The sequence below is a fragment of the Muscardinus avellanarius genome (assembly GCF_963383645.1).
Source record: "Muscardinus avellanarius genome assembly, chromosome: 15".
Classification (NCBI taxonomy): domain Eukaryota; kingdom Metazoa; phylum Chordata; class Mammalia; order Rodentia; family Gliridae; genus Muscardinus; species Muscardinus avellanarius.
The window spans coordinates 25,511,402-25,526,639 of NC_137801.1; the positions used below are offsets into that span (position 1 = coordinate 25,511,402).

Here is a 15,238-nt window from a genome sequence, read left to right on the forward strand (position 1 = left end):
ACTCTAATATCGTGATAAGGATATAAATTGATGCAATTTATTTGGAAAGCAACTTGGTGATAAACATCAAAACCATTAACAGTGTTCCCAGTAGTTCTATTTACCAAATGTATACTATTAAGTAAAACTTTGGATGAAGATTTACATATAAAAATGTTCATCTGTCAGTGATGTTCACACAATCCAAATGGAAAACTCCGAAATAGTGCTTTTATTATTGTTGACAATACTTTTGCAAATGACTTAGACATATATCACTGAGTATACTTGATTAGACTAAGGAATTTCTGAGCCCTGTGTGTTGGTGCATGTTTGTAATCCTAGTACTTAGGAGGCTGAGACAGGAGGATCACGGGTTCAAGGCCAGCCTTAGCTACTTAGTGAGGCCCTCCACAACTTAGTGAAACCCCGTTTCAAAATAAATAATAAAAAGTAGGGCTGGGGGTGTAGCTCAGAGGTAAAATGCCTCTGCATTCAATCTCCAGTTCTGCAGAAAGAGAAATAGAAAAAAAAAAAAAAGAATCTCCTTATGTTTAATATTAAGATTCATTCCAATTTAATTATTTAAATATTATTTCAGGATATGTGAAAATATCTGCGGTGTGATGTTGACTGGGAGAAAAGAACAGATGGTAAGTAAATATATGTGCAGAGAAAAAAGATTGAAGCAAAATTATTTTCAACTTTTCATAATGATTTTTCAATTATAAGAAATGAAAGATTGAGAGAAAAAAATGAGGAGAAGGAAGAGGAGAAGGAGGAGGAGAAGGAGGAGAAGGAGGAAGAGGGGGAAGAGGAGGAGGAGGAGGAGGAGGGGGAGGAGGAGGAGGAAGAAAAGGAGGAAGAGAAGGAGGAGGAGAAGGAGGGGGAGGAGGAAGAGGAGAAGGAGGAGGAGAAGGAGGAGGAGGGGGAGGGGGAAGAGGAGGAGGGGGAAGGGGAAGAGGAGGAGGGGGAGGGGGAAGAGGAGGAGGGGGAAGGGGAAGAGGAGGAGGGGGAGGGGGAAGGGAAAGAGGAGGAGGGGGAGGGGGAAGGGAAAGAGGAGGAGGGGGAGGAGGAGGGGGAAGGGAAAGAGGAGGAGGGGGAGGAGGGGAAGAGTAATGACAACAGAATTCTTGACTAGTTCTTTCAGTTGCATAATATTTTATTTTCTTTTAATTTGTCAATTCTTCTCAAATTATTATAAATTATAAGATAACAGAAGCCCTACTTTGAAGTTGTCTGTTTCAGTTGCTCTTTGTCCCTCTTTAGTAGCATGTTATTTAAATTGCTGTACCTTTAAGCCAGGTGTGGTGGTGCACGCCTGTAACCCCAGTACTTCAGAGGCTGAGAAAGGAGGATCACAGATTCTAAACCAACTTAGTGAGATTGTCAGCAGCTCAGTGAGACCCTGTTTCCAAATAAAAATATAAAATAGGGCTGGGGATATAGCTCAAAGGTAAAACACCTCTGGGTTCAATCCCCAGCAACACACACACACACACACACACACACACACACACACACACACAAAGTGAGAATCTCTAAGAAATGTTTAGAACATGCCAGAAAAAAAGGTAACTATTGTCATAAAGTTACACTATTTTATTTTTACTTTTCATATTGGGGATTAAACAGAGGGGCATTCTATGTCTGCGTTACACACATACACACATGCACACCCTTTTTATTTTTTATTTTGAAACAGAGTGGCACTAAGTTGCTGAGGCTGGCTTCCAACCTGTGAGCCTCCTTTCTCAGCCTCCCAAGTACTGGGATTACAGGCATGTGCCACATGGCTTAAAGTTACAGTAATTTAAATGGGACGCTACTACAGGTAGACAAATAGCTCACCGAAACAAAATAGACAACTCTAAAGTAGGGCTTATATTACCCAATAATCTACAATAATTATCGTTAAGAAGAATGGACAAATCAATGGAAAATGGAAAATTATTCAGCTGAAAGAATTAGTATATAATCTGGAAATAATTTCTAGCAGGATACCACCCTACAACTTTATACAAAATTAAAAATTTAATAGATTAAGAAATCACGTATAAAAAATTAAAACCCCAGAAAAATCACAAAAACTTAACAAAACTTAGGAGGAAACAAATCCTCAAATTCCTGAGCAGGAGTACTCTTTTAAGTTTAGTGTAATAATCCAAGAAATTGATGGCTTTTGTAACAGAACAATTTTAAACTTCCAGAAGTAATAAAATAAATCCTATCATCAAAAATTGAAAGAGCAGAATACAAAGAACTGAAGTAAAAATAAACATAGGAAACGTAGAACAAACCAGAGGTGGAGGGGGAGCAGCCACCAGGGCAGCCCATGGGGAGAAGCTGCAAAGCTCCTCTTGTCTGCGTTTCTATATCTAAATAATCCATGCTCATATCTCTGTACTCATGAACATTATTATGACGGTCATCGCCTTATTATTTTATGATCATTGACCAACTACAGGCAATTCACATTTCTGGTCTTCCCGCTTGCATGAGAGCCACAGAAGCAGAGTCAAGGTTGGATACCTGCAGTGCACCAGTGCAGGGCTTCAGAGGAGAGCTTTCCCTGGGAGCTCCCTCTAGCTCCCCCTAGCGGTGAGACACTGAAACCACATGTGACTCAGGAAAGATGCTCTGGAACCAACCCTGGTTCTGGGTCCTCCAGCTCAGGGTTTTTGTGATTTAGGTATCTTGCAATCAAGATCCTGCTTTCAGGACAGAACAATATACATACATTTGGAATCAAGAATTTGTTTTTTCCCTTTTTTATTTGAGTAAGAAGAATTCTATTCAGAGTCAAATGTGATGGTCATCTCTAGGAAAGACTCCTGCTCATCTCCCCCTGACATTGGACTGCATCACGTACCTGCCCATTCCCCTAAAAGCTGCTGCCTCAGGAGTTCATTTGTCTTTATCTTACTTATTAATTTATTTTACAATTGCAGAGATTTTGGGAAACGGTCTCATATCTTTTGTGGGTTGAGAGGAAAGGTATGACAAGTTGCTCAATAAAGGATGGAAGCCGGGCGTGATGGCGCATGCTCATAATCCCAGCATTCGGGAGGCTGAGACCAGAGGATCGCAGTTTGCGGATGGTCTCAGCTACTTAGTGAGGCCCTCTGCAACTCAGTGAGACCCAGTTTCAAAATAAAGAATAACAAATAGGGCAGAGGGTGTAGCTCGGAGGTCGAATGCCCTGGGTTCCATCCCCATACCCGAAAAAATATATATATAAAAAAGGATGCCTGTGTGGGAAAACCTTTCAACCTTTTGGGGCTCGGGTTCCCCTCTGGAAAACATCCCTCTCTCTCCCCCTAGGATTGCTGTGGGAACCCAATATTGCAATGGCAGTGCCACTCTCTGGAGACATGTGTGTCACACATGCAGGGACTAATGATGAAGCGAAGAGGAGGAGCTTTCCCATCAGAGCTCACATGCCTTTTGGGTTACAAATGCCCTGCTTTGGGGACCTGAGGTTCTTGGAGAGAAAAATGATCTAATAAGCAGGCATTTTAGTAAAAGCAGACATACATCACTGCCTTCCGTGGTGTGGGCTTACATTCTTGAAATGGGGTGGGGGGGTTCTCAGGTTTGCTCTGCTCTCCTCCACCTGAGGATTAAGCTATTGGTTGCTCACAAGAGCTGCTATGTAAGGCAGAAAAATGTTTCAGCAATTAAATATGTATGGTATGAATGGGGGATGTTATTCCTGAGTAATCTGTACATTGGGCTCAGACTGACCCTCTTTCTTGATCTCCTTTGTGTTCAATAAATTTTCTGAGGACAATTTCTCCATACCCTTATTTTTATTCAAGAATGTCCTCCATTCTAGCATTCATTCATTCATTCGTTCATTCAAGGGAGGATGAACTATTTATTGAGAAATTCCTATAGCCGGGCCTGGTGGCGCACGCTTGTAATCCCCGCGCTTGGGAGGCGGAGACAGGAGGATCGCGCAGGTTCGAAGCCAGCCGCGCGCGCTGGCTTAGGAGACCCTGTTTCTAAATAAAAAATATAAAAATAGGTCTGGGAGTGTAGCCCAGAGGTAGAAGGGCTTCCAGGAACCCCAGTACCACCAAAAAAAAAAAAAAAAAAAAAGAAATTCCTATAGACACAGGAACACGTATCAGGTTCTTGACCTAACACATTTTATTTTATCCTCATAAAGGCATTGTAAAGTATCATTGCTATCTTGGTTTCACATCTTATAAAAGAAGTTAACAATGTTATTCTTCGCAGATCTAGAAAAAGAGATACTAAAATTTATGTGAAAGAACAAGAGAATATCCAAAGCAATTCTGACTAATAAAACCCCCACAAGAGGCATAACCATACTTGATCACAGATTGATGGTAACAAAACAGCATGGTGTTGGCATCAAATAGACTTATAAGCCAATGTGAACAGAATAGAAGATACAAAGAAAAAATTATATACTTAAAACCAGCTGATTTTTTACAAAGATGCCAAAAATATACGTTGGAGAAAAGACAGCCTTTTCAATAAATGGTGTTGGGAAACTGTATGTCCATTTGTAGAGGAATGAAATAAGACCCCTATCTCTCACCCTGCACAAAAGTCAATTCAAAATGGATTAAAGACCTAGAATTAGACCAGAAACTTTGAACATACTGGAAGTAAACATAGGACCAACTCTCCAACTAATAAGCACAGGAAGAGAGTATCTTTAATAAGACCCCTAAACCTCAGGAAATAAAATTGAGACTCATAAAATAAGATAGCATCAAATTAAAAAGCTTCTGCACAGCAAAGAAAACAGTCAAGAGTGTGAAGAGAGAGCCTACAGAATGGGAAAAATCTTTGCCAGCTACTCCTCTGTTAGAGGACTGATATCAAGAATGTATAAAGAACTCAAAGAACTTGACACCACAAAAGTAAATAAGTAACATGATTTAAAAATGGACAATTGGACGGAGTAGACACTTCTCAAAAGAAGAAATACAAATGGCCAACAAATATAAGAATAAAATGTTCAACATCATTAGCCATCAGGAAAATGCAAATCAAAACTAATATTTGCATTTGCAATTCCATCTAACCCCAGTCAGAATGGCAATCATCAGGGGTACAAACAACAATAAGTGTCTATGAGGATGTGAGAGGAAAGGAATGCTTACAGACTGTTGGTGGGTTTGAAAATGACTACAACCACTATGGAAATGAATACGGTACTTTCTCAAAGGCTAGGAATAGAGCCACCCTATGACCCAGATATTCCACCCCTCGGTGTCTTTCCAAAAGAACTAATGTTTGGATACTATAGCGATATAAGCATACTCATATTTATAGCAGCATATATCACAATAGCCAAAGTATGAAACCAACCTAAGTGTCTGTCAACCATGAATACATAAAGAAAATGTGATCATACACACACATGCTCTCACACACACACACACACACATGCACACAAACACACACACTGAAATTTGGCTCAGCCATAAAGAGGAACAAAATTATGTCAGTTGGAGAAAGATGGATGAAACTGGAGAACATCATGCTGGGTGATAGCAACCAATCCCAGCAAGTCAAGGGTCGTATGTTTTCCCTCATCTGTGGAACCTAGAGAGAAAACAGGCAAGAAAAGGGCGTTTGTGATAATAAGGAGTGAGACCAGCAGGATAGTGGAAGGGGAATACAGGAGGGAGGGGTCGAGGGGCAAAGGAGGCTTGAAGGAGGAAACAAACCCAATAATATTATGTTCTTGTATGAAGATACCACCAATAACCTCAGTAGGGAAGCAGGATGGAACCTCAGCAAGAGCTGTCCTGTGAATGTATGAATGTACCACTGTGAAGCTGACTACGATTTATAACTCTAGTGCACCAATAAAAGCGTATATGAGTAGAAATAAAGCATATTCCCTGAAGAGGCTGAAAAATAATTAAATAAATAAATAAATAACTGCGATTGCCTGAATATTACCCCCCCCCAAAGCTTCTACACTCCTCTCCTCTGTCCTCAAATGTGTGCGTTGGAAACTTAATTCAAGGCGGGGCAGAAGCAGAGGTTTTTAGGTAGGTAGGGCTCCACTCATGAATGGATTGGTGTTGATTATAGAAGGGCCGAGGCTGTGCGTTTAGTTTCTTGCTTTCTCACCTTCTCTTTGCCCTCTGTCGTGAGATGATGCAGCAAGAAGCCCTTGCCAAATGACTGCCCTCGTTCTCGGGCTTGCTGGGCTTGAGATCTGTGAGTCAATAAGTTTCCACTCCTGGAAAATTACCCATTTGTTACAGCAGCACAAAAGGGACTGAGATAATAATTCAGCCTGATTCTCAACAACAGGAGTTGGCTGAGCTAATGTACTTTCCCCTGCAAATGAGAGGAAATGAATGAAGTATGGCGCCAGGCTGAGGACGAGCATTTTGTAGATGGGCGGCAAATAATTTCATCACATAAGAAGTGTGATTAATGTAATAAGAGACGTTCGTGTCTCTAGATGAAAAAGGAAATCCTACAGAGGAACAAACAAGACAACCTAAAGGAGGAGAAAGGAGGGGGGAAGAGGAAAATCTCTAAAACACACAATGTACTTAAACATATCAAGTCAACCACTAAGCCAAGCAAGGGAGGGAGGGACGGGGAGGGAGTGGGGTGGGAATTGGGTAGGGGTTAAATCAGTGATGTGTACGTGTATGTACACACAAGCTTTTTACCCCAATATGATGTATGAATATAATGCACCAATTATATAGATGATAGATAGATAGATAGATAGATAGATAGATAGTCAGTCAGTCAGTCTGGGAGTGTAGCTTGGAGGTAGAAGGGTTCCATCCCCAGTACCACCAAAAAATAAATAAAAAATAAAAAATAAATAAATCACAATAAAAAGAGACATTCGTGTGAAGTGGCTTGGAAGTGGAGGGAGGGGAGCCACTTACTCAACTCTTCAGAATAGAAACCCCTGGGTGATCTTAAGGGATGAGCTGGTGTCCCCAGCAGAGAGGAGGGAAGGCTGAGGCACGGAGGCCAGGGCATGCCAAGGAGCCCTGCCTGGTAGGAGCAGGAGCCCCATGAGCTGCACACAGCCTGCGGGAGGCTCCCCAGGCTGCAGGAGCAGCTGGACACCAGGTTGAGGGGCCTGGGCTCATCCTGGCTGTGTTCAGAACAGAACTTCTAGACTCCTCTACACTGCCCTCACCTGGGCTCCATTCTTTGTTCTGGGTTGCTATTGCAATTTCCATCTTCTTGATCTTTCCCTCTGCCTGGGCCTAGGGAGTCTTTTTGAGAAAGGGATGAGAAAGCAGAGGAGAGAAGAAAGGCCTCTGCTGTGTGGTGACCTCCCTGAAGGCCTTGAGGTGAATGCCATCCATTCCACTGCTGGCAATTATATTCCTTTCAGCAAATGAGCCACCCTCAGTTAAGACACAAACCAACTGAAAGGAGCTACTCACTGCCTTATTTGGTGCTAGCTTATTAAGTAGCTTATTAAATATTAAAGTCATTAAGTGTTAGCCATAGCCCATAGCCTATTAAATGGCTTATTAAATAAGACACGAGGCAGCACCATGTAGTGAATAAAAGCAGTGGTGATTATAGTATTATGAGCTAATAATATATATTGAGGACTCTCAACAGACCAGGCACTGGGCTAAGTGTGCCTACATACATTGTCTCCCTTAATTCTGAAAAAAAAAAAATGCAATCAGCATCTCCCTTCGAGAAACCAGGGAGCTGAGGCTTGGGACCAAGCAGGTTCTCCCCAAAGTCACAGGGAGAAAATACGAGGGGACCAGGATTCTCTCTACCACGGGTTGTCTAACTGCAAACCCTCCCTGAGCTGTCAAGTGGCTGAGCAGGAGCCTGTGCTGGGTCCAGAGAGCACTCGACTCAGAGAAGCCAGAAGGGGCTAGAAGTAAATGCTGCTGAAAACGTGTTGAGTGGGAGAGAAGTCGAGTTCCAGGGGAGCTACACTCAGAAGGCTTTGCTTTTTATAAAGTCCTCAACAATCCGGGTGTGGTGGCGTACCCTTGTAAACCCAGTACTTGGGAAGCTGAGACTGGAGGATGGAGGTTAGTGGACAGCCTCAGCTACTTAGTGAGGTCTTCTGCAATTTAGGGAGACCTTGTTTCAAAATAAATAATAAAAAGTAGGGCTGGGGGTGCAGCTTGGAGGTAGAATGCCCCTGGGTTTCATCCCCAGTACTGCCAAAAAAAAAAAAAAGTCCTCAACAAGATATCATTCAGGCTTGCGCATATATATATATACATACATATATTAACATTAACTTTTAAAATGAGACATTAATATACACTAAATTCAGATAGGAGCTTCCTCCAGAGCAGAGAGGAGCCACAGGACAGGATAAGAAAGAACATACAGGTAGACACAAATTATTGCTAATTTTCTAGCCCTTAGATTGGATGATGGGTTCACCAGAGGTTCATTATATTACTTTAGAATGTGATTTTAAAAAAAAAGAATACAAGAAAAAATCCAGGAATAGTTTGTTGTAAGCCAATAATTATTAAAAAAATCCAATTTTGTGCATCCAAGGACCAGATTATTTAAAATAGAGGATAGGGAGAATAATAAATGAACGGTACTCATAATCAAATTTAAGAAATAGAACATTGCAAATATAGTTGAAATCATCTCCTCACTCCTAATTTCATTAACCTCTTTGTCCCCAAAAGACATCACTTTCCTGAATGGTCCCTTGCTTCTCTTTGAAACTTTTCTGGACATACATATACAGATGGTGGGCTGGGCATGATTTACAACTTTAGAGAAATGGTATTATGCCAGGCATCATAGCCTACCTTTGCATTCCTTTGTGTGTGTGTGTGTGTGGGGGGGTGCTGGGGATATAGAACCCAGGGGCATTCCACCTCTGAGCTACACCCCCAACCCTATTTTTATTCTTTATTTTTTGAAACAGGGTCTCACTGAGTTGCAAAGGGCCTCACTAAGTAGCTGCGGCTGTCCGTGAACCGCGATCCTCCTGTCTCTGCCTCCCAAATGCTGGGATTACAAGCGTGCGCCACATGCCCAGCTAACATGCCCTGCGCCACATGCCCAGCTAACTGGATTCCTTCACCCTGCACTGTTTGGCACCAGCAGCCCCAGCTTCTTCATTTTCTCATCTGTATAGTGTGTATTTTTATCATGAAACAGGGCACATTTTATTCATTCTCTGGTTGAGGACACTCAGTTGTTTGTAACTTTTTACTGCTACAGATAATGCTGTCACAGGCATTCTTAATACTTATCTCCCTATGTATGTGGGAGTGTTGCTCTAGATAACGCTTTGGAATGGAACTGCAGGCCCTAGGTAGCAGGACACAGACAGCTTCAGTTTTACCACGCGATGCCAAATTCTTTCCCAGAATGGCTGGGCCAATCTGCACATCCGCCAGCATCTTTGGAGAGCTACCATTACTCTGCGCCAGCAGATGGGATGGCCCAGCCTCCTTAGGTCTTGCCCTTTGGGTGGGTGTGAAGTGTTACTGTGGCTTGGCATTTCTCTAATTATAATGAGATTCGCTATATCTCCTTATGTTTGTAGGACAACCATGTAGCTTCCTTTGTAAAAGGAATTTTTGTGCCTTTTGCTAATCTTCTTGCTACTGGAATGTCTGTTCTTATCGAGGTATAGGTGTTCGTTATATGCTTTGGACATACTTCTGTCAAGCAAGTATATTACAATGATCTTTTCTCTTTTGTATCTTGAGTTGAATGAAAGTTTTCAATTTCGCCATTCCCACTGCAGTTTGTACTTTTGGTGTCTTGTTTAATTAATTCTTCCTGACCTTGCAATAATATATTATGGGTGTGTTCTCTATTGCAACTTTTATACATACCAGGGTTCCATATTTGCTGGCTTTTTTACTGTGTCATAGTTCTGTGGGTCTATCTCTGTGATAAAGCCACAGCATCTTAACCACCGCAACTTGGTAATAACTGTCCACGGGGCAAGTTCCTTCACTTACTTGCTGCTATCCTTATCATTATTTCCTTCTCCCTCTCCTTTATTTCCTTTCTTCTTCTGGGATATCTAAGCTATTTTTTTTTACCATTGTTCTACATATATTTTAGAATCGCCTTGTTAATTTCCATAGACTATCCCATTTGAATTTTTATTTAAATTTTGTCTATCAATTATTGAATCTATCCATTTTGTTATTAAGAATTCGCATCTTTGTGGCGTGGAATCTTTTCATGACTGAATATGACATGTGTCCTCTATTTATGTAGAACTTCTTTAATGTCTTTGCATAAAGTTTATTATTATCCACATAGATGTCGTATACATCTTTTGTTAGATTTGCCTCTAGGTTTGTTTTGTTTTGAAAATCATGTGTTTTGGGTTTTGTACTTTTTTGTATTTGGTTTTGTATTTTTTGTATTTTGTATTTTTTTGTTTGTTTGTTTATTTTTGAAGTACTGGGGATTGAACTCAGGGGCATTCTATCACACTCTCAGTCCTACTTTTTATTCTTTATTTTGGAAGAGTTTCACTAAGTTTTGCAGGGCATTACTAAGTAGATGAGGCTGGCCTCGGACTACAATCCTTCTACCTTAGCCTCCCAAGTACTGGGATTACAAGTGTGAGCCACCATACCCAGCTGAAAATAGTGGCTTTGGCATTCTCTTTTATAACTCCTTATTGATCATTGACACAAATGCTGCATTATTACTTAGTTCTATTTAAAGAGGATAGATTTCTAACTTTTCAGCATTGAGATTGGCATAGTTATGTCAACAGACACTTAATAAATTTAAAGTTCAAAGCTAGTATTCAGTGACTCACAACAGCATGGCTGTCCTGATTATAAAAATGTTGAAAATAGTTCCATCATAGTCCCAATTCCCCCTTGCCATCCTGGCCACACCTGGCACAACCCGGGGCTTCAGGCCTTGCTTACCTGGGAAGGCAGGTGTCTATTCTGCACTCAGTTCTCATGCCATGTGAGTGATTAAATATCTGTCATATTACCTCTTAGAATCATATGTGGATCCTAATATAAATGCCAAAGTATAGTATGAATCTGAGTGGCTTCTTAGGAGTGCAGAGAGCTCAGAAAGAGGCTATCAGCTTCAGAGTTCCCAGAGGGAGTCAGGAGACCTGAGCTGTAACTAAGCAGATTCCATTCAGGCTGTCCTCTGAAGACCCTACAGTGTCAGCACACCCCACCTGCTGCTCCTGCAGGCATTTCAAGTGCAACGCAGTTCAGCCGAACGTGTCATCTGTCGGCTACATCTGTTCTCTTCCTGACTTCTCCAACTAGTGGGAGAGCTTCTCCAACTGTTTTGTCCCCTACAGTAGAAAATTCAGATTCACCCTAGGCTCTGTCTGCCTCGTCCTCAGTTCCCCTCTTCTACTGCTTACCAAGGTCTGTCCATTCTATGCCATCAAAATCTCTTGACTCCACCCTCATCCCCAGTCTCCTTGCCGCTGTCCCAAAATGTTCTGAGTAGTTTCCTAACCCGCCTCTTGGCCTCCAGCCTTTTGTTTCTCCACTTTCTATACTGCCCCAGCATCTTCAGCGTCTCCTGGTCCATTAGCTCCTGGCCTCCTGGTCTGCTGAAGAAGGGCCATGGAAACCCTCTGCTTTGGCAGGAAGGAGTGGTTAGTATCACACTATTTGGAGAGGCCCAAATATAAAGCACATAGACTTTGACTTGGTTTATTACTGTGTTTAAATTCTCTACAGTGCACCTCTTTTGGCCTCTACCTGGCCATTGACCCACCCAGTCTCTGTAGTGTGATGCTGGAGATAATATGCCCCGCCTCACAGAGTTACTGAGAAGGTTAGAAGAACCAGTGCTTGCTGAGATCTGAGCCCAGGCACCTGCACATGGTGAGCATCTTGTTAATATAATGATTAGTAGTAATAACATTGTTTTGGGTTCCCATCCTTGCTCGGCTCCTGCCTTGGCATGAGCAGCCTTTCACCCCTGACCTCGTTCACCCCTTCCATCTTCCTGAATCCTGTATTCCAACTACACCTTGTTTACACTGCTTGGACACACCAGGTCTTTCCACATCCCCAGACCTTTGCAAATGCCCTTTACCTGGCCGGGAAATGACTTCCTTTCTTCCCTGTTGGTGCATCATTGAGGGTCTACCTCACACTCTGCTTTCTGTAAAAGTTTATCAAATTATCCCCACACAGGAAGGACTCTTGCCCTCTGTCCTGGGCCTCTGCTGATGCCTCCCCTATGAAGCTCCTTTGACTGCAGCTCCTGGGAGGGAGAATCCGTAGATTGCTCGTCTATCAACATCATCCAAATTGTGTCCTCCCCAGAATACAGGCCCAATACTTGAGCAGGTTCTTGTTTTGTTTTGTTGGGATGAATAAATGGATGGGAATCGTTTTCATCTCACTCCATGACTAGTAAAAAAAAAAAAAAAAGTTTAGCTACTGACAATTTGTGTTATTTTATGTAACCTGATATTGGGTCCGTCTTTCCATGCCCCAAGAAAATTTTCCCTAAATATTAGAATACGTGTGTTCCTAGGGAATTGACCTGGGTAACTCAAGGAACCAGGGTTACATCAAAGAAGGAAGAGTAAACACTTGTAATACCAGCATTCCGGAGGCTGAGACCGGAGGATCGCGGTTCGCGGACAGCCTCAGCTACTTAGTGAGGCCCTCTGCAACTCAGTGAGACCCGGTTTCAAAATAAAGAATAAAATATAGGGCAGGGAGTGTAGCTCGATGGTCAAATGCCCCTGGGTTCCATCCCCAGACCCGCAAAAAAAAAAAAAAAAAAAAAAAAAAAAAAAGAGTAGATCAACGCTGTCTTCATAGCCGTCCCTGAGGGGGCGCTGTTCCCAAATCAACCCCCCAGAGGCGGGGACTGCAGCGCCAGCGCTTTCCCACAGGACTGGGTCAGCATCCCCGGCTGCGGCCGCGGGTCTGCCCACAGACATGGCGGCGCCCAGCTCGGCTTCGCGTCGCGGGGACCGCGGGGCCAGCGGGCCTTGCCAGTACTTGGGGACTTCCTCCACGCGCCGGCTTCCTGCACGGCTGGCATTTAAACGCCCGCGATGCCGCTGCGGATGCTGAGCTGTCCGCAGGCTGGGCATCTGTGAGCTTCCTGGACAGGGCGGGAGCGGAGCCCAAGCATCCCTGAGCCGGGCAGAGCAGGCGAGGGCTGGCGGGAGACCCTCGCTCCCCTCTCCTCCCGCACCAGACCCGGCATCTGGCCGTTTCGTTGCAGATCCGGCTTTGATTTCTGGGGTTGCCACCTCCTCCCGCAGTCCAGATCGCCCTCCTCGCCCCGCCGGGGCTCCGGATGAGGCGGGCGCTGAGCGGGGGCATGGTGCCGCTGAGCCCGGCGCTCCGGTGAGGCGGCGGCTCCGGTCCGGCGGGGCGCCTTCCCCAGGAGCAATCCCCGCCGCCGCCGCTATGTTCAGCTGGCTGGGTACCGACGACCGCCGGAGGAAGGACCCCGAGGTCTTCCAGACGGTGAGCGAGGGGCTCAAGAAACTCTACAAGAGCAAGCTGCTGCCCCTGGAAGAGCACTACCGCTTCCACGAGTTCCACTCGCCCGCCCTGGAGGATGCCGATTTCGACAACAAGCCCATGGTCCTGCTGGTGGGCCAGTACTCCACCGGGAAGACCACCTTCATCAGGTGAGCGGCCCTGGCCCCCGCAGCGCCCAGCTCCTGTGTGGGGCAAAAGGGAAATCTTCAGCTCAGGGCTCCGAAGAAATCCTTGTGGGTGGCCTCAGAGCTGGTCCAAAGGTGGCACCACTGGGCCTCCTCCAGGTCCTATGCTGAGCCTCTCTGCTGCACTGAGCCCTTGGCTCGGGCGGGTGGTCCATGGGAGGTGTTCAAGTGCAGAACCATCCCTGTTCTCCCCATTTTCTGGATGATGAAATGGAGGCCCAAAAGGTACAAGAGAGAACTCTTGGTCTCACTTTTTAGGGGTCAGGGCCAGGACCACTCCTCTTGCCTTTTTTTTTTTTTTTTTTTTCGGTATGGGAGTGGGGTGCAACCCAAAGGCATTCTACCTCCGAGCTACACCCACAGCCCTATATTTTATTCCTTATTTTGAAACAGGGTCTCACGGAGTTGCAAAGGGTCTCACTAACTAGTAGCTGAGGCTGTCCGTGACCCGAGATCCTCCTGTCTCAGCCTCCCAAATGCTGGGATTACAAGTCTCCTTGCCTTTTAAATGGCCCTGTGCTCCCATGGAGGCCTTCTGATTGCAGCGGATGGCAGGCCTGGAGCGGAGGCGGCGGCTGGGCATGGAGAGCCCTGCCTGGTAATGCTACTTGTCTTCCTTTTGTCGTTTTCCTTTTCTGTGGCAGAACTCTTAGATTATCTCTCTTGGAGACTCAACAGATGCAGAGTCCAGAAGCAGAAGCCGTTTCATCTCTTTTCTTCCTCCATCTTAATAGCTCAGTCATTATGTTAAGAAGCGGAAGGGATGTAGACCTGGTCTCAGCCAGCCCCTTGATTTTGCAGGTGAGCTGGCTGAAGCACAGAGAGGTTAAGTTGTCCAAAGCCATGTAGGTTGGCGGGGGACCTGGGATGGTAGTCCTGAGGAGATGGTTGGCTGAGTGCCTGTAGCATTGAGGGTGAGTCATCTATTCCCTTGACTGAAAGAATCCTTGGGTTAGAAGGATTTTCAGAAGTCAGCCTGTTCAGCCTGCATTCAGAGACATCTGTATACTGTCCACCATGGTAATGAGCATCTTTCCTATCTTTAGAGAAAAGGCTTCTCTCCAGTCCTGAATGCACGTAGCCTGTAAGATTAGGCTGCTCCTCCCAGCCTCACTGATGGGCATTCCAAACTGTTGAGGGAGCTTGTGACCCTCTGTGTTGAGAGTCATAATCCTACAGTGTGGGGATGGGGCTTGGTGCCCCCTCTCCCGGGTCAACGGTGCGTTCATCTCCTGCAGAGGGTTTGAGAGCAGGAATCCTCATGTTCCCATCTTCTGGGTCTTTGAGCATCTGCAGCATACAAGGCCTTGTGCTTTGTTTGGTGAGGAGAGTGGAAAAGTTAACAGCCTGGTTACTAATTTTCTAGGTACTCATTTTCTCTAATGCTAAGCTTATAACACAAGCCTTTTGGGAGCAGGACACTCGCCGCACTAACAGGTCATGTCTGAACAGAACACCAGGTCAAGTTTGTTTTTGTGAACTGGACAGTCTTGGGCTGTGGAGCCTTGAGAGGTCAAGTGATTTCTGAAGTTCAGGACCTGGGGATGATGGTTTGTTGAGTCTTGTATACTTTTGATTGTTAGAACCACAAGATTCCTTAGAGATTAA

The 15,238-nt window shown here is 44.4% G+C and overlaps 1 protein-coding gene across 1 annotated transcript in view; it reads left to right on the forward strand.

Annotated features, from left to right (window-relative positions):
- Positions 1–13,367: 13,367 nt before the first annotated feature.
- Positions 13,368–15,238, forward strand: part of EHD3 (EH domain containing 3) — a gene marked incomplete at both ends in the record, with an annotated part of 30,575 nt that continues 28,704 nt past the window's right edge. Inside the window, one exon of the mRNA XM_080711753.1 lies at positions 13,368–13,594. Coding sequence (XP_080567879.1) covers positions 13,368–13,594 — 227 coding nt within the window. The remainder of the gene's footprint in view (positions 13,595–15,238) is intronic.